The sequence below is a fragment of the Tetrao urogallus genome, assembly GCF_951394365.1.
Source record: "Tetrao urogallus genome assembly, chromosome: 3".
In the NCBI taxonomy this organism is placed as follows: domain Eukaryota; kingdom Metazoa; phylum Chordata; class Aves; order Galliformes; family Phasianidae; genus Tetrao; species Tetrao urogallus.
Genome location: NC_136815.1, coordinates 8,939,429 through 8,959,850, shown reverse-complemented (window position 1 = coordinate 8,959,850; position 20,422 = coordinate 8,939,429). Strand labels below are relative to the sequence as shown.

The 20,422-nt window shown below is 37.6% G+C and overlaps 1 protein-coding gene across 3 annotated transcripts in view; it reads right to left on the bottom strand.

Annotated features, from left to right (window-relative positions):
- Positions 1 to 20,422, bottom strand: part of ASAP1 (ArfGAP with SH3 domain, ankyrin repeat and PH domain 1) — a gene marked incomplete at both ends in the record, with an annotated part of 116,959 nt that overhangs the window by 44,329 nt on the left and 52,208 nt on the right. For 2 of the 3 annotated variants that reach the window (XM_079533675.1, XM_079533676.1), the window contains 8 exons: positions 1,153 to 1,239; positions 2,014 to 2,089; positions 4,047 to 4,132; positions 4,849 to 4,978; positions 7,355 to 7,404; positions 7,781 to 7,855; positions 10,505 to 10,650; positions 19,140 to 19,212. In XM_079533675.1, the coding sequence (XP_079389801.1) occupies positions 1,153 to 1,239; positions 2,014 to 2,089; positions 4,047 to 4,132; positions 4,849 to 4,978; positions 7,355 to 7,404; positions 7,781 to 7,855; positions 10,505 to 10,650; positions 19,140 to 19,212 (723 nt within the window). Of the gene's footprint in view, positions 1 to 1,137; positions 1,240 to 2,013; positions 2,090 to 4,046; positions 4,133 to 4,848; positions 4,979 to 7,354; positions 7,405 to 7,780; positions 7,856 to 10,504; positions 10,651 to 19,139; positions 19,213 to 20,422 lie in introns of all 3 variants that reach the window. The other variant, XM_079533674.1, reaches the window with a different exon arrangement.

The following is a 20,422-nucleotide window of genomic DNA, read 5'->3' as shown; positions in this document are numbered from 1 at the left end:
TCAGCTTTTTCATACGAGATAAAATCAAAAAGATTCTGAATGCTTCAGTAGATTCAACAGCCATGCACCAATCTCTCTTGAAATCCGTGATGGAAAGTCAGTTTGAGATTATGAGTAGGAAGTCTCATTTATCTAATGAGAACTCCAGAGAGATTAACAGTAGCAGAATTTATAATCTGGGTGGGAATCACAAGTTCAAGACTTTCTTCTTCCACAAAGTCACACACAGCCAGAGCTTCAACTTCACAGATTTTGCTTGAGGTAGAAGGGACCTAAAAGTACATCTAGTCCAACTCCCCTGCAACAAACAGGAACATCCACTGCTGTGTCAGGTTGCCCAGGGCCTGATCCAGCCTCACCTTGAAAATCACCAGAGATGGTGCATCAACCACATCTCTGCCAGTGCCTCACCACCCTCACTGTAAAAGGCTTTCCATATATCCAACTTCAACCGCCACTCGAAGTTTGAAACCATTTCCCTTTGTCCTATCACAGCAGTCCCTGATAAAGAGTCAGTTCTTTCTTTCTTGTAGTCCCCTTTAGTTACTGAATCGCCATCCTCAGGTCTCCCTGGAGCCTTCTCTTCTCCAGGCTGAACAGCCCCAGTTCCCTCAACCTGTCCTCACAGGACAGATGTTCCATTCCACGGATCATTTTTGCGGCCCTTCTCTGGACACGCTCCAACAGATCAACATCTCTCCTGCACTGAGGACTCCACATCTGGACACAGTACTCCAGATGAGGCTCCAGCACAGAGCAGAGGGCCACGATCACCTCCCTCACCCTGTTGGCCACACTACTTTTGATGCAGCCCAGGATTTGCTTGGCTTTCTGGGCGCATGGCTGGCTCAAGTCCAGCTTGCGATCCACCAGTACCCATAACCCATTTATATTTTTTCCTGGATGCTTATTCTTGATCACTGACAAGGACAGGACACTGGACTAGGTTAACTATTTATCTGATCGTAACAATTGTTAAAGTAAGCTAAAAAGTATGCCTCAAAGAAACATGCATTTTTGTATTTTCACACTGTCTCTTGAAATGCAGACCAAAATTCTAAATATCAATTTTGCAATTATCATGAATTATGAATTATTTTCTGAATTCAGAATTCACATTATCTCCAAAAATAACACATCTAAATTATTTACCTCCTTCTGGTCAAGCTGCAGAGAAGATTTTATCAAATCACGAAGAGCAGTAAGCTGTTTCTTTTCTTCATCTTGTGTCTGCTTTATCTATAGAAAAAGAATATTATACTCTAGATGCTACTTAAAAGTTGCCATGCATTCTAATATATTATTATAGTGTTCTGAGCAACTTAATACATCAGTTTATTTTCATAAACTAGTTTCTCATAATGTGTTCACCTTCTACACAAGTACTAATTCAAAAGCAAGCTAGAAAGAATACACAATTCTGTATACCTTTTTCTGTTAGACTTTAGTGGTTCATTATGCCAAATGTAACTAAGTCAGTCACTGAAATATTAATTTAATAACTCGGTAAGCTCGACAATTACTTAAGGAATGAAAATACTGTTTAATCTCACTACTACCTAGAACATCAAATAGAAATACTGTAATTCTGATTATAGAACAAAAAAGCACTTGAGTGACAAATGAAATTTGATTCTACATTATTACATGCCTCCCATTAACACCACAGCCAAGTTAATTAACTCAAACTGTGATGCTATCAAGCAGATTGTAAAAAAAAAAAAAAAAAAAGTGGCAGCCAAAATTGGAGCTAGTAAAGTAATAGAACTTAAAGCCTCCTGTATTAAGCTACGATCATTTCAGTGCACCATTAAACCAGTAGTAGATTGACAGATGCTTTTCCTTACAACTGTACCAACAGAGTAGAAGGTGTAAAATAGAGACAAGTTCATTTTAACTGCATACAAAGTTTCAAAGAATACACTTCTAATTTAAAAAGATATTTGTATTCAATATCTAGATGAAGAAAAAAATTCCATTTTTAGACATTAAAATATTTACAAGTCAACTTACATTATATAAGTCAGCAGCCAACTTTTCAATATATTGTTTAAGTTTATCAGCTGTTTTCAAGCCATCTTGGAAGAAACTGCAATGAAAAAAGACCTGTGATTCATCAGGAATACAAATAATTCATAACAAAGTAATCTGGCTTTGCTTCACTCTACCCTCCCCAAAGACAATAAAACGTTTACAGCTCTTGCCATGTTCAGAGCAAAACAAACCTGACTCAGTTCAAACAGTTTTACTATCAGTCTAACTATCATCAGATGGGTAGAGCTCACATTCCTCTAACAGTGATACACTTCAGATTGAGTCCAGAAACATTTTATTTACTTTGCAGACTTTAGCTTCACCATATAAAAATATAATGAGCTAAAGAAGAATTTCATATGTTAGTATATGAAGTGACAACACCCAGAATATACACAAGTCTTGCCAGTTAATACTAGTAAAAGTTTGACCATTAGCCTTGTAAAATGCTATATGTACCACACATTCAAATTAACAGCACTGCTGAAATCACTACTTAGAAGTTCATTACAAGGCACACATGCTACTGGAGATAAACAGAAGTCTGACTTCTATCCTCAAGTACTTACTTTCAATTGCATATATGGAGGAATTTGATACTTGTCTCTGAAAATTTCATGGAGTGGTTTGGGTTGGAATGGACCTTTAAGATCACCAAGTTCCAACTCCCATCTTATAGGCAGGGACACCTCCCTCTAGACCAGGTTGCATTTTTTTGTTTGTTTGTTTGTTTTGAAAACTGTTCGCAATAGTTTTCTAAGTACTGTGCCTTCCAGAAATGGAGCTACTCCATTGTAACTTCGAGAGATAAATTAGAGAGAACATATTTTGGCTTATTTTAAATCACTGCTAGCCTACATGCTTCTCTAGCTGAAGTCTAATTCCTGTATTTAAAATACCTCAGGTGAAATTCCCATGTTTGCCTTGACGATTAATGACAAGTTCATAACTTAATCGTTTCTCCTCAATGGATTTCAAAGAAATTACTGGCTTTCACAATGATTTTTAAATTTACATGAGACTATTTAATTGAATAAACAATAAACTAATTCTCAAGTTATATTCTAGATCTACGCCTCAAGAATCATAGAATATCCCAAGTTGGAAGGGACCCACAAGCGTCATTGATCCCAACTCCTGGCTCCACATAGGACCACCCAAAATTCAGACCCCATGTCCACACTCTCCTTGATTGCTGGCAGCTCTGGGAAGCCTGTTCTATGCCCACTACTCTCTGTTGAAGAACCTTTTCCTGATATCCAATCCAACCCTCCCCTTTTTACCCACTGTGGTACCCAAGTGGGTAACAAAGAAATAGCTTTAACACTCAAGGCTTGCTATCTGATGATTAAATCACAAGCTGACTTCAAATTTAAAGCCTCTCTCTAAGTTATGCAAAAGTATTTACAAAAAAAGCTGTAGCAATGCACTGTATTATTTCCTTTTGAAACAGCAACACTGAAGAGAGAGGTGAGGGTCATAACCCAGGGGGAAGCAAGGTGTGTAGACAGCGTCCACCTCATTTAATCTTTATGTCCTCTTAGATCCTGTAAAATCAAAGGAAAGGCTAAAAACTTTGCCACATGCAGGTGGAACCAGTCAGCCTCCAGAGGTTCTACCTAGGCACTACGCAGTGTGCACAACAGAGAAAGTGAACAATGCTGGAGGGTCTCTGGTCTGCATTAAGGACTCAGGAACTTAACTCTGTATGCAACATGCTGGGTTTTTTCCTCGGCCTCTCTCTTCATTGCTCCCCTCTTCTCTCCTTGCCAGAACTTCTTTTCATACTCATTTCTGAGAGACTGAGCAGTAGATGTCCAGAGGAGCTGGACATGTAACCTTAAAAAGGCCCCTTAGGACCATAGAATCATTTGAGTTGTAACAAGTCACCTGACAGATCACAATTATGAAAAGTACTCCCAATGTCATCAGAACAAACTCAAAGCAATGAGGAAAAAAAACACTTGTGTAAATGAAATACTATAAATAAAGCTTAAAACTACTGCACTTACTTGCACTGTGCATGATAATATTTAATAAGATTCTGCAGAAGGTCCACACCTTTTTTCGTCTTGATTTCATTAACCTTAATAAGATACTGCAGATAGTGAAAAACATGCTGATTATCATACATTACAGCATTCAACTATTTTCAAACAATACAATATCATTTGCTTAATGAAATCAATCATCACCGTGTTTAACTTGTAGTTTGTGTGTCAACACAAGTCCAACACAGTTAAGCACAGTATGAACTAGGCAGCAGTTTCTATGAACACTGCTAAAAAATTAAAAACCACCAAATACAGGAAATGGTTTCATTTTTCACATCTATACAAAGACACCTCCTTTTTAAATGCCACTACAGTATTTGTAGATTTTCAGTAATTACAATTACAATGCAATTTAAAGCAATTGCCATTAAAATGGAATAAGGATAACTATTAACACAAAAAGCAGTTCTACAAAACTAAAGTACCACATCACTTGTCAGTTTATTCAGAATTTAGAAACTTCAAAAAATAAGTAGAAAGAAAGATATTAAATACAATTTCTGAAAAATAAGAAATCTCTCTAAGGTGGATTCTCAGCCCACAAACCTTACTATATTAAAGGAAAAGAATAAAACAAATGGAAGCCCAGTTTTACGGAGTCACTAAAAAAGTTATCCCTGTGTTGCTGTATTATGTTACATGGAAATAATTTCCTGCCTCTCTTCTCCAAACAATAAGGTACATTTTATCACTATTTAAGACTCACAAAGCACTTTGTATGTTCTAATGTCAAAATTAGAGGATTAAACTTCTGCCTTACTTCACACATCTGCAGCTGAAACAGTCGCCTTTCCTTCTCCATTTCTTCTGCAATCTCAGCTCCTGTAATTTCAGTTCGTATCATCCCATGTTGTTTTGCATGTTCTCTTTTTTCCTTTTCAATTTTTGTACTGAAATGAGTTAGAACAGATTTTAGAGAATTTCTTCTATTATGTGATACATATATATATATATATATATAAAATTTTTTTAAGAAAAAAAAGTATTAAAGAAGATGAGTTCCTCTATGATATCAAATTTTCTTTCTATTCCCCCCTCCCCCCCCCTTCTTAAAAATGTGTCTGGTAGTAACAGTTATGAAGTTGCCCTTCTTGCCTTCAGTTCTTTAACTCTTTCCTGTAGTTTGTATGCTGTGAAGAGGGAAAGGGGAATCTGTTTTTTCAACATCATGTTCTCCATAGCTGTCATCTCTATATCACAGAATCACAGAATTGTAGGGGTTGGAAGGGACCTCTAGAGATTATCGAGTCCAACCCCCCTGCCAAAGCACGTTCCCTACACCAGGTAATATACTGCATAATATACCAGGTATATACTGCAGTATAAATCATGCATATCAGAACCTACAGACTTGACTGGAAAACGGCAAAATATCTAAACCAAACAATTCCTACTTTAGGAAATATGAGTCTTAAGAAAAGTAAGAAGGCAGCATATGAAGTTTATCACATGTACTAAATGGTTTGACTTCCATCATTACATTTTAAGAGAAAGTCAATGCTGAAAGTGAGTACAAAACAGTGGCATACAAATAAGGAACTAAGAAGTCATCCTGCAACTTCTTAATTGTAGCGTTATAGCATCACTTCCTTACTTGGATTTCAGAGCAGTTTCTCTACTGTTGCTCTGTATTTCTCAAACCAGAATAGAAAAACCGAAACAATGTGTTTTTCCTATCTAGCAGCCTTTCTAAGATACAAATCCTTATTAAGTTCAACAAGGTCAAGTGCAAGGAGTTGCACTTCAGACAAGGCAATTGCAGATGTGTATAGACTGGGAGAAAACACCTTGACAGCAGCTCTGCAGAGAAGGACACAGGGGTACTGGTGGATGAAAAGCTGGACATGAGCCAGCAGTGTGCATTAAAAAAAAGGGGTGGCCAGCAGGGAGAGTGAGGTGATTGTCCTCTATTCTGCCCTTGTGAGGCCCCATCTGGAGTACTGCATCCAAGCCTGGGGCTCCCAGCATAAGAAAGATGCAGAGCTGTTGGAGCGGGTCCAGAGGAGGGCCATCAACATCATCAGAGGGCTGGAGCCCTTCTCCTGTGAAGAACAGTTGAAGGAGTTGGACTTGTTTAGCTTGAAGAAAGCTCCAGAAATACCTTATTGTGGCCCTCCAGTACTTAAAAGGAATTTATAACATGGGCACAAAGTGATAGGTCAATAGTGAATGGTTTTAAACTGCAAGAGGGGAGAACTACGTTAGAAGCTGAGGGAAAAGTTTTCACTCAGAGAGTGGTGCTAGAACAGGTTGCCCAGAAAAGTGAATGCTTCCAGGGATGAGGCAATCCAAACCCATGTTGGATGGTCAGGTCACCGAGGGCCCAAGCGCCTGACTTAACGGTTGGCAACCCTGCTCATGGCAGGGGACTGGAAGTGGAGGAGCTTTAAGATCCCTTTCAGCACAACCCACTTTACAGTTCTATGAACCCGATGAAGCATTTTGTGTTTCAGACTGGCGCTCTCAGACTGGTGTAAGAGAGAAGAAAAAAAAAAAAAAAAAGAAAAGGATTTGTTTGCTTGCTGAACTTTGACCATTAAGCAATGAAAACTCCGTATTTCTTTCACTGATACACTGAAAAAATTGCAAAAGAAAGGTTTTGTTTTTTTTTTTCCCCTCCCAAATAAGAAAGGCAGGAATTTTGCACGTATAACAAAACACTCTTCATTTTTAAGGCTATCAATAAACTTGGTTGGACATTTGACTTCAAACAAATTTTGGGAAATAAGTGTTCTCTGGAAATTTTAATTGTCATATGTCCCTCCTTCTTGGTCTGAATAAGCTTAAGGTCTGAATAAGCTTAAGGTCTGAAAAGGCATCACAGTGAGAAAATATTTTTTAAATCCAGAGTTATTTTTCCATTTTTCTTTCTTAAATTAATCAATACATCTTATGCATATGTTTATAAGTTTGCATAAATGCTATCTGAAATCCCCACAGTTCATTGTACAAAATTCACTAAGCATTAAACACATTCCTTACACTAAACAAGTACTGAGCACTCAGTATTTCACATAGGATAAAACACTTTATTTTCAAGTAGTAAAGAGAGACCACAATACAAAATAAATTTAAAAAAAAACAAAACAACAACAACAAAACAACACAGCTGCCTTTCACATCTTTAGTTTTACATCCACAGATAAAGTACACAGTTAGGAGCCAGGAGGAACAGGGGAGGTAAAGAGAGATGGAGCGAGAGATGATCTTTAAGGTCTTTTCCAACCTGAGTGATTTTATGATTCTATGAATATGAAAACACTTACAATTTGGTCTCATAATCCTTCCAGGCTTTGTCAAAAGGCTTTTTGAGGTCCTTCAGAAACAAACAAACAAACAAAAATGTCCTTAAAGCATTTTTTAAAACTTTAAAGGTAAGATAACATCGTAAGTAGCAACAAAATAATTTCTTTTTAACTAACATTTTTCAAATAGCTATTAGAACCCCCCCCCTTTTTTTTTTTTTTTTTTTTTTGAAATATTGTCTTCCTGTGCATCTTAAGACAAGAACTTGGAATGAAATTCTACACCAGCATTTGAAATTGCAATCACTTGAATTTTGAGGTTTTTCTTTAGACAATTTATATAAATAGATAATAATGGATGCCAACAGAAGAAAATGTCTCATGGCAAATGGAAAAGCCATAAGAAAGTTGAAAATCATTTCCATTAATACTATTTTCAACACTTACCCCTTTAACACCTTTTAGGTCTCCTTTTAAGAGAGAATCCAGGGTGAAAATAACATTGTGGCTTAAGCCCTGGAGCTGAAAAAGAAAAATTACAATACTGTTAGCATTCAAAATATTCCTTCTGATTTTATCAAAACATTGCCAATATGCCTTATAACTTCACTAATGAAGTTGTAACCATCTCAGATTTTCTAAATTAACAGTAAATACAAGTCTGGAAAGAATTAATATACTTTCACACAAATCAGACAGAAAAGCATTACCATTACCCTCTAGATATTTAGGGCAATATAAATATTTAATTTTAAAAATAGCACATAAGAAAAGTTCTGGAAACACAATCAGGGTAACCTTCAATCTCTTCTAAGCACGTAGTTGAATGCTGCATAATCAGGTTTTTATGAATAAATGTTTCTTATAGGTTCCTGAATGTGAGGCAAGGACCTGCTATGCTACACTCAGGCAACGTGCAAGGCATGTGTTGACTCACGTATGAGCAGCAGTTGCAATGAGTCATCAGCTCTGTGGCTGCTCCTAACTACTAGAGAAATCTGTTCTTCTCACCTGGTGTGGAAACTTGGCATCTATTCTAACTCTTAGTAGTTTAAATTTCATGCTATTCAGCCCCTGCCAAGTTTAGAAATGTTCATTTTTTTCTGTGTCAATGAGGGTAGAAAAAACTGCCACTGTGTTCCTATTTGAACATATGCAGACGTGTCTATAAACACTGAAAAATCAGGATGATAGGAAGGAGATGTCTATTGACATTGCTGTAATGTAGCACCCAAAACAAAAGCTTATTCATTTCCTATTCCACCACTCCGTTTGCTTCTTCCAAAGATACTTTTCAGCTCCTTGCTAATTCTACAGGTTCACCGTGAGTGGAGCAGATGGTTACGCTCTCTGGTGACAGCAACAGGACCAGAGAGGATAGCATGGAGTTGCATCAGGGAAGATCAGATTGGGTGTTAGGAGAAGTTCTGCACCAGAGGGTGGTGGGCATAGAACAGGCTTCCCAGGCAGTTGTTATGGCCCAAGCTGCCAGGACAACTCAGATAAAGGGTTTGAATCTTGAGTGGAGCTGTGTGGAGTCAGTAATTGGACTTGATGATCCTTGTGGGTCCCTTTCAACTCCAAATAGACTATGTTGTTTCAGTGATCTCAGAAGGAAGAAAAACAGGTCACTTTACTTCAGTGGCTCTGATACAGGCTGGTTTTGGATGACAGCCCACTGAAGTGTAAGTGGCACTCTCAGCTGTTTTTTCACTGGACCTTAACTTCAATTCTGATATATTACAGGTGATGAAGACGAGACTCAAAGCAGAAACAAGCACAAGCATTTGTGCTGGGGGCCCTCAGATATCTGAAGCAGAAGCAGTCATCAAGCACTGTGTGGGCTAAGGGAGGGACTCGCTTTCATGTAATTCTGCTTTTACAGCAGTTGAAGGTCTCTCATTCAAGAAATAATGGAAGGATAGAAAATAACACAGGAGTTCATTTGTGAAGGTACAGAATTCTGAAGAAATAAACAAGACCAAATCACCCACAATGAACTATCTGCTTGTTTGTCACAAAGACACCAGCTTATTCGCGCTTGCCTATGGTGGGACAGTTTTATTCACAGTAGCTCTTAGGGTGCTATGTTTCAGATTTATGATAAAACGTGCTGTTGATTACACACCAGTGGCTTAGCATTCATGAGAAGTTCTTATGCCAAGTAAAGGCCAGAGAAGCTGAAGAAGTTTGTAGGACATACCGCCAAGACTGCTGATCCTATCTGACCAAAGAGTTACTCATAGAAATCACAGGATCATTTTGGTTGGAAAGGAACTTTAAAGATGATCTATTTTCAATCACTCTCGGCAAGGACAACTTCCATTAGTTTAAGTTGCTGAAATCCCTGGAACCTGACAGGAATGCCTTCAGTGATGCCAAGAAAGATCCCAGAAGTTTTACAGCTAAAAGAAAGTGTGTAACATTGCTTAATACTTTACACACCAATAAGCTTGGAGAGAAACCAAGCTAAGAAAAATATGAAACTGATCCTTCCCCTTTCTGAACTAATGGCATTTAAACCCATGAAATACGTATTTATAAGAAATGTGTATCAAGAAATTAGTTTCAGTGTTCAAAGATCTGCTTGCTGCTCTCATCTGAAGTAAAAGGCTTGAGACTAACTTCAGATGAGAAAGAAAACTTCCTTTTTATAAAAAATAGAAAAATAGAAAAATAAAAAGAGGAAAAGCTTTAAAACATCTTCATAAGCCTACTAGTTAAGCAACAGATATCCTGCAAGTCACAGGGAAAAGGGACTACTGACATCCCCAAATCATTAAGTTTTCTCCAAAAGGTGAAAGCTCCTCCTTTTGAAGAGAAGACAACTGTAACTAATGGCATTGAATTTTTAACTGGAAAGATTTCAAGTCAGGGAATGACTTGGAATTAAGTTCCATAGAACACCTTCAATCACTTCAGAATTAGACCTCAGTTGCCATCTCAACATTTTCATCTTTGTCCTCTTAACTGACAACTAAAAAGGAAACACAGCAAGTTTGGAATAACACCCTTTTTACAGACAGCCTCTGAGACAGCATTATGTCAGTTTCTGAAAAAAACTTTAAGCATCTTTACAATTATCATTAATCATAAGGAACGTGAAATACAGTGTGCAAGAAGGTTTTGCGATTTATTTTGAAAAAATTGAGAAAAATTGAAACTCCTCACCAAGTTCTTCAGCAGTGTTGATAACTCTTTAGTAAGCGTGGAAAATTTTACAAAAGCTGTGCCAAGATCTGGATTATCCCGACTTAAAAAATTACTTCCAAATTTGTCCAGCACTTGTGCATAGTTTTCTTCATTTTGAACATGATCTGCAAAGAAAAAAATTAAGAGTCAGGAAGTTTCTTTCTTGCAGTCCATTACTTCATGCTACTGCAATATACTGTGAAATATTAACAAAACAGACAGCATTATCTAAAGAAAAGCCACAGCGTAATGCATTTACTAAAAGCTAATTAAAGTAATTTTAATATTTAAAATGATTTAACAAATAGATAAACAAATCAGCCACTTGGATTGCTTGGGAGTAGTTTCATTAAAAAGCTCTGTAAACAGTAATAAAGATCAAACAACATTTTGTGCTGTGTAAGTGACACAGGAGTTCATAGTTGTACATACTTTGATGTAAGCATTACTGCTAGTAATAGGGCTACTTCAACAGAACAAGAAGTCAATGGCATCAGATATAACTAAGCAAAACTGATGTGAATCAGATTGCAAGTTTCCAAGAAGAAATTTGTCTTACAGGAAAACATTCCCTTTTCACCTGTTTGTAAAACAGTTTGAGTTACCCCCACAGGAATGGAATGTCTGTTAGCATACAGCCAAACACTCGTTTTAATACACAGCCAATTGGACAGTGAGAGAGGACAGAACCAAGAAGATGAAATTGAAGCCAATATAAACAGGCAAAATTCTTAACTCAAGGATGAAGGAAACTCTGAAGTACAGATCATTGTGCTGGAAATGCTTTTGCTGCTTCTTTTACCTTCCTTTTTGGTATCCCTGCCTTTTTTTTTTTTTTTTTTTTTTTTCCCCCTTGCATTTCAGTGTCTGTAAAATGAAAATCTACCACTTGAGCTATCTGAAGCTGATTTTATCACATCCATCTCTCTATGGAAAATTTTGGTGTTAGTTAGGTAAACATTTAATTTCAACAAGATTCCCAGTCTACATTTTGTTCTGTAAGCCAGACACAAAAACACAGAGCTATTCCAACAATTGCACATTCCTTCAGTGAAAGAAAATAAATATATTTATAAAAACTATACTTAAACTACATAAAAACACAAAAATGTTTTATATAGAAGTCAGTTGCCAATAGGTATTCTGTTTTTCCCCAGCAGTCCTTCAAAGCTGTATTTTCTTTAAGTTGCTATAATGCCGGAGAGCATTTGTTTTTACTTTTAATTCAAACTGAAAACAAGAAAAACAAAATTAATATCACAAGCTTCAAAATCAGGCTTGTGGATAATGTTGCACAATAAATGGATCTACATTAACATTAACTAAGAACTGGTTAAGAGATAAAGAACACTTCAGAGGTTTTACAGATACCCAAAATAGACCACTAAGGGACCAGCGGAAAAAGAAAAGTGAACCTCCTACTGGAATTAGAAGCAACAAACACAACAATACCACCAAACAATGGAACTGCCAACTCAACAATCCCCATGATGGCAGAGCAACATTCTAACACCAGTCATTAACACCACGGTTTTCAAAAGACCAAATATTTAATCACATATCAATATGGAATTGTAGCTTGAACAGTATGCATTTTATAACTGCATTTTAGAACTGTTTCAAAGCATATGGTTGTAATCAAATAGCTTAGCATTAAAACCAAGGAAGCTGCTATATAATAACAAAACACGCATTTTGTTTTGATGCAAAAGCTGCTGCATAAATGTATACAGAAGACTTGAGCTAAGAAGGAGCTTTGGCTCACATAGTTCTGAGCTAATAAAGCTGAAGAGTACCCTACCGTTCTGAGAGAAGGATAACGGAACAAAGAAAGAAACCTGTTAGATCATGAAGTCCCTGTTTCGGTCGCAGTGCAGCACTTCTAACTCCAGTATATTTCCTAGCAGTTTGATTTTAAGCGCCACATTGTTTCATAGAGCATAAGAGACATCCAAGAATAACTACTGAAAGAGAATAAAGAAGAACAAGCTCAAGGCTATTTTCTTTATCTGTAGAAAGGGAAAAGATATTCCCATTCAGAAAAAGGAAGTAGACCGTTGTCCTGGAACAATCCATAGGAAGTTACCCTGAGCAACCTGATTTAGCTGTCCCTGTTCATTGCAGGGAAGCTGAACTAAATGACTCTTAAAGGTCCCTTCCAACTCTAAGGATTCTATGATTAAGTTCTTTGGAATCCCATATTACAGATCACTAAATCTTGACATGAAACTTGTGACAGATGTATTCCTTTCACTTTGTAATCAGCAAACTCATATAAAAAACATTGAAGTTCTGTGTAATAATGAAATATTTTCAATTTTTCCATAAGTATCAACACAAGCCTTGTAAAAGGAGCAGAAATATTTTCAATTTATGAAGAGGCACTGCAGCTCTGTATGTGACTTTAAAGATACAGATGGAAAATTAAATCTTCATTGAGACCTATTCTAAAATGGAACATAGGAAAATCCAGCATTCTTTCAGCATCAAGTATGTCTTGAGCTCCCCATAGGCACCTCACACAAACACAGAAGTGAGTTCCCACTGTCCTAACAATTTCCTTTGGATAAAGAAAAGTGTAACATGCACAACTTGATGCTCACTTCCATAGATAAAAGTACTGCAGGGAGGACTTCAATAAACCTGGAGAGACACTAATACTGACAGCAGCATACAACTAATGATATTTTCCTTTGAAAACTGGTTCATATCTTCTTATCATCACGAGGAAAGCCCAGCACTGTAGTGAAGATATATCAGCTTCCCCAGATATCTTCCTTCTTCAGCATCTCCCAGAGAAGTACCAGGAAAACAGACATCAGGCTTTGCTCCCATCACAGCAGGACAGGTTCCATGACAATGCCCTCCCCAGTGGAACCTGACAGTTAAAGCCGTAACTTCCCCTCATCTTAAACAGTTTCATTCTGACTTACAAACCTGCAAATACTGAAGAACAGAAAAGGAGCTAAATAGTTTACAGAAGGAAAACACACAAACACAGCAACTCCTTGCTGACATTGATTTACTGACAACTACTTTGGCATATCTGATTAAGTCTGACAAAGAAGAATCACAGTTCACAATCTTGGTTAACCTGACACTGTTCTTAAGTTGTACTTTAGAAGTGATTTGTTCTCTGAGCAGCCAAGGGGAAAAAAAAAAAAAAAAAAAAGAAAAAATGAAGGTCAGAGCCAAGCCGCATTTATGAATGGAAAAATATACACATGAAAAAGACACAAAAGAACAAGAAGCTGAGAAAGCTGGCAAGGTTAAAGAGAACAGCAAAAGACAACATTTGAAGTAAAGCATGCTTTATCTCCATCCCTCAAAAAAGCTGAAGAGAAAGAAATAGAAAATAAAATCCTGGACCATCACATTCTTTTCTTTGCTTCTGGAATGAGATTGTTGGAAACAAAGGTTACAAAAGTCTCTTTTAAAGTCACTGAGAACAATGTGCATCTTAGTGAGTCATAGGCTCCCTAGATGTGACATTATGGGAGAAGACAAGCTAAACCAGATAAGTAAATGACCTTCACACCTGTGTTCATCGCTAACACGTTTACAGAAGTTCTCACGTAAAGAATTTCTGTCAACATTGCTTCAGAACACATAGAGATGCTAAGAGCTGAAGTCATAAGAGCTGAAAAAAAAAACAAAAAAAGAGCAACAAGTAACAGAAAAGTAAACTATAAATTGTCAAATCTCATTTATGGCAGCCTCAGTACAATATGGAAAACAAGACACTGTTTTTAACAGGAGCTCCAGAGAAAGACTGGGTATTCAAGTACACATTGCCAGAGCAGCAATGCTGACATATTCCTCCTCAGGCAAAGTTGTAAGAATTACAGGGCAGAAGAGAATTGGTGGATAACGTGGATAAATACAAAATGCTAAACAAGAAACAGGTTTCATGTCGTGGAGTTCTACTTCAAAAACTATTTTTCTCACACAAAATCAACAGGAGGGGGAAAATTGGAAATTGAACCGTGCTGAATCTGAAAAGGTGCATCCTTCACCAAAACCCCAACAGGAACAAAGCAAACTGTGTAACAGGGATGAGCTTCACATGCAGAACCAACCACTCAAATAGATGAGGTAGGGGGAAAGGAAGCAATGCAGTTACTTTTCTTAAAACGAGTTCACCAATGAAGCACTTCATGATAAGGCTGACATTACTTAACAGCATTTAATGAGCTAGGAAAAAAGCTTCACAGCACTGCTAAGCTTATTCAGAGCAGCAGAAACAAAAGCAGACTCCAAATCAGGGATATCTACAACAAAAATACCCATATAGCAATTTGAGGTATACCCTTTTCTTCATGCCCAGTAGAGAAGGAGTTACAGTTCAGCTCATCCTAACATGAATGCTCAGTAAAGCCGATGAGGCTCATCACACAACTCCCCATTCCGATGTGTTGAACAACAGATGAAGCTGTGCATGAGGCAACACAGCACACAAGTATGTTATAAAGAAAACCAAGTCCTGGTGTTACATCACCTCAATATTCAGTAACCAAGCAAAACAAAGGTGAACATTAGAAATGAGAAGAAAGAAGATGCAACGGAGCAGCATAAAACATCATAGTATGCTCACATCCTGAATACAGTGTGTAGTCCCTTTAGTCTCTCTGCAAAGGGAAAGGCTATGCTGCCATTTTGGAAAAAGACAATAAGGATGACTGAATGCAAGTGACAGTTTCTGTAATAATGAATTAAAAACAGGCTAGGGCTGCTGAGCTCAGACATGAGATACTGTGCCTGAATGTGGAGAGTCCCCAGTCTGACACCAAAATAGCCACATGAGACATGCACAAGACCAATTTTCTTCTCGGAGAACTTGAGACTGATATTGGACTTTACAAGCTAAACATTTACATTAATGTATTTCGTAGAAAATGTAGAAAAAATAGTCTAAAAAGTTTAAGTATTGAACACCACAGAATCACCCGTAGCTTTGGTAATTCTAGACCTTCATATAACTGCAAGTTGAAAAAAATAATAAAAATTATTCCCTCTTTGCACTGTTCTTTCCCTTCGAGTCTCTTCCATTTATAATTGTAGCAGACCAGGTGCACTACTGGTCTCATTCCAATACTTATGGCCGTGCATGGATTTCATGACTTTAAACAACAGAGATATTATATATATATCTATATAATATATTATTATATTATATATATATATTATTATATATTATATATTATATTATTATTATATATATTATTATAATAGATATTTTATATATATCTATATAATATATATATATTTCTCTGTTGTTTAATATATATATTAATCTGGAAGTTATACCAGTGGACAAATAAAACAACTACTGAAAACACATAGCAAAACCAATTGTACAACCTACTGCTGTTAGAATTCAGATCAAAATACTATGGGAAAGTTAGTCAAAACAGATTCTACATTAAATTCAGGCACCAGTCATATAAGACAAGATCCTATCTACAGATTCAATGTATCATGACAGAAATAAAGAGCAAGCTATGTAAGAAAGAGGTGGTATGAAAAATATACACATTTGGGTGTCTAGGTTTCATAAAAAAAAGTACATCAGTACTTTTAGGAAAAAATAGCATGGGACTTTTCTATGGGATTTCCACATTTCTGTGCTTTCATTTCCACTGCAATAGGTCCAAATCTAAATCTGACAGATGCAGGAGGGTGACAGTTAAATTCTCTCAATAAGAGAGGTTCATAATACAGCACAGAGTAAACACACCAGAAGGCTGGGGTGTAAGCTTTTCTGAAGAGCTATGTATGAGATATATTACATGAATAGCACTAAGTGCTACTTCAGAGGAAAAAAAAAAAAAAAAAAAAAAAAAAAAAAAAAACAAAAAACAACACTGTGACCTGCTAAAATTCTCTCCCTGGCTTTCAGTAGAACATGAATCATTTTACTGATTTCAAGAGAGAAAAAAAATGTATTATTCCTGAATAAGCATTCACTACTCTGGCTCGTGTTCTCAAAGGAGATTAGGAAGCAGGGGAGCAATGGAAAGTATTCCTACAAGTAGACATGGTCTCACCTTCTAGCAAACACTGTTTATAAAACAAAATTCCAAATTCATTTTCTCAAAATTCAGAGGCTTTCACTTTTGTTCCTACTAATCCTAGGATATCAATTACTGTTGAATTGCTGCCTGCACACCTCTGCAAAGAACAGTGTGGGCTATTACAAAATCTTTCTGAAGAGGGAGCTAGAGTATTAGGTATGGAGCATTCTTTATCAAAACAATTCATACTATCTATGGCTTTTGATAGCATACTTGTTAAAAAAAGAGAAAAGCAGCTGCTTAATTATCTGTGGTTCCTTTTAAGTACTACAACAGCCAACTAAAGCTACTGACTAACTTCCTATGACTTTTACACAATATGACAAGTTCATAATACAGAATGAGCTACTTACAAACATTCAAAATAAAATTTTATTACAAACTCAAATCAAATGATACATAATGATTCTTTAGATTTCACCTATTTCAAAACATGAAAAAAACTTCTGTTCTATGATCTTTAAGCAGCTTTGAAATTCAGTAAGTAGACACTATCAAATAGAAACAGCTGCTGACATCGGAATACATTTAAAAGCATAAAAGTAAATCTGTGCTTTAAGCAAATACTAGACCAGTCGATGGATAAGAAATTGGTTGAAAGGCTGCAGACAGAGGGTGGTGATTAATGCTTCTATCTCCAGGTAGAAGCTGGTAACGAGTGACACCCCCAGGGGTCTGTCTTGGGACCGGTGCTCTTTAACATCTTTATCAATGACAGCGATGGCAGAATTGAGTGCACCCTCAGCAAGTTCGCTGACGACACCCAGCTGAGTGGTGCGGTGACACGGTGCAAGGAAGAGATGCCATTGAGAGGGACTTCAACAGGCTGCAAAAGTGGGCCTGGGTGAACCTGATGAGGTTCAACACAGCAAAGTGCAGAGGTCTGCACTTGGGCCAGAGGAATCCCAGGCATCCATACAGACTGGAAGGAGTGATCCTTGAGAGCAGCCCTGAGGAGAAGGACCTGGAAGTCCTGATGGATGAAAAGCTTAACACGAGCCAGCAACGTGCCCTTGCAGCCTGGAAAGCAAATGGCGTCCTGGGCTCCATCAGAAGAGGGGTGGCCAGCAGGGACAGGGAGGTGATTGGAGTTACTGTGTCCAGGTTGGAGCCCTCAGTACAAGAAAGACAGGGAGCTGTTGGAGAGGGTCCAGAGGAGAGACACAAAGATGATCAGGGCACTGGAGCACCTCCCCTACGAAGACAGGCTGAGGGAGCTGGGCTTGTTTAGCCTGGAGAAAAGAAGGCTGCAGGGTGACCTCATCGCAGCCTTTCGGTACCTAAAGGGAGCCTATGAACAGGAAGGGAGTCAACTCTTTGAAAGGGTTGATAACAGCATAACATAACAGATAATTGCAGAACAAGGGGAAACGGTTTTAAGTTGGGGGGAAGAGGGGGATTTAGGTTGGATGTCAGGGTGAAGTTCTTTACAGAGAGAGTGGTGAGGTGTGGAACAGGCTGGCCAGAGAGGTTGTGGATGCCCTGTCCCTGTAGGTGTTCAAGGCGAGACTGGATGGGGCCCTGGGCAGCCTGGTCTAGTATTGAATGGGGAGGTTGGTGGCCCTGCATGGGCAGGGGAGCTGGAAATACATGATCCTTGAGGTCCCTTCCAACCCTGGTCATTCTGTGATTCATTGGGGAAAAAAAAATCATTAAGCGAAGTTGTGGGTAAGTGTAGAGCAGCAATGTTAGTGACTGGCAGATAAATTAAGAACCTACAATCCACTGTAAGCTGGAGGTAATGAGGCAGCAAACACTCTACTGAAAACAACACAAACAGTCTTGTTTTTAAACTAAGGTCACTAAGAAGTGGCTTTGCACAAGGAAAATCCTTGCTAAACTGATTATTTCTGCTGGGGAACAGGAATTTTCTAAAACCCTGTATTTACAACTATGTAATTGGTTATCTGAAGCTCTACAACTCTGCTAGCATTCTTTTGGCAACTTTAAAAAACAATCTGTATTTTGGTTTACATTTGTTCATCACTTGTTAGTGAACTCAAAATAATCAGTTCATCCTTCAGCTGCCTACCTTCCCATCAAAGTTGTTACTATAGCCTCAATACAACCGAGTCTGCAAATGAGGAAAATAAACCTCCAGTGTTTTAGCTAATATTGGAGATAGGCAATTTTTATTATATGTATTACTAGGAGAGAGTAAACGTAGATTTTGCTTTTACTAAAAGCTTTAGCAAGCTATCCTCCTGATTTCACCTAGAAGTGCACTCCATAAATTCAGTCTAGGATACCATCTAGGACTCTGCCCTCAATCTGGTCTAGTCCAATGTAGCTGCTTGAAATTTCATGGCAGCAGGAGGATTCTCCTAGAAGCCTTTAGGAAAGACTATGTGGGTGAAAGAATCAAAGAACACAGTAATTTGATGTAAAATCAGCAATGAAAGGAAGTTGTTACACATTTAACCCCAACAGTGGTAAACAGATAAACATCTCTTATGCTGTATACTTCAACAGAACAAACTGCAAGATGCTTTTCAAACAAAGTCAAATGTTACATAATCAAACTGGAAACAATGCCTTACCTTGCCCCGAATTATATATTGCTTTCACAGATTTCTTTACTTTTTGTAGTGCAGTTCTATCTTGATCCAATGCCTAAAAGGACAATAAAAGAAACTTTAAATATCTGCTTCATTGATCAGAACACCATACAATATTGAAGAACACAAAAATACATAGTTTCACAAGTTGGATAAGACTGTCAATACATTCAGCCTGCAGGAAGGTCTCAGGTCATTCAGCCCCTTCAAGTTGAATTAAAGAACTGATCTGAAAATGGTCTGAAGGCAGAACAGAGCAGCACTGACAGAGCTGAGAAAAAAATACCAGTTTTGTAATGGGACAAAGTATTTAAGATGTTGTATAATCAATGATATTAAGATGTTACAATCACAAAATAAACAAGAGAGTTAGGCGAAGTAGATAATGATAACAAAAGAGAATAAATGGAAGGCTTACCCTTAGTTAGGCTCACCACAAAACACCAGAAGGAGGGATCTCTAGAAGAGATCCTTCCCCACCGGTAGCCAGCTCTTAAATAGGTCTTCTGGCAGCACAGGTGAATTGCCTTCACCTGTGCTCCTCTGGCTGACTCATGGCTCGCCTCAGGTGATCAATCAGAGGTTCAGGCCGTGACTCAGTAGTTCCCATACAGATGTAATATATTTTACACAAAACTGAGCAACAGTAATAAACAGAATCTTCCACTATAACCCTATAGGTTGTACTATAACTAAGCTGCTGGTTTATTTCCATGGGTTAGTCACGCTAGTCTTCAACCTGGAGACACATAATAGATTCTCATATATAAGTATGTAAAAGGTATGTAAATATAACCAAAAAAAAAAAAAGGATGAGTTTAGGATTATATTTCTTGGTACTTTCATCTTTGTAAGCGACTGAGCTTCTCCCCACCCCTCTTGCAATCTGATGTAAGAAACTGAGTTCACATTAGAAAGAACCGTTACAATGAAGCAAGAAATAAAAGCCAAGCAAGCAGCAGTGTAGGCTTGTAGAGCAAAGATCTTTACAAGTACCGCTATCCCGTGCAGTGTTCCAGTTAATTTAATTTCACTTACATGTGAGCTTTGGACATTCTGCATTCAGAACACATTTTGCACAGTTGCTGCTACACACTGGGAACATGTAAGAAATAATTTAAATGTTTCTGTGTTGTTTTTTTTTTCTGTTTGTTTGTTTTTCCATTTAGGCCATAGCCAATTCCATGGAAGTAATGCTAGATCAGTCATCTCAATCTTCAGTGAAGTTGCAGTGTTTACCATACACTCAAATCACCAAAGATTGG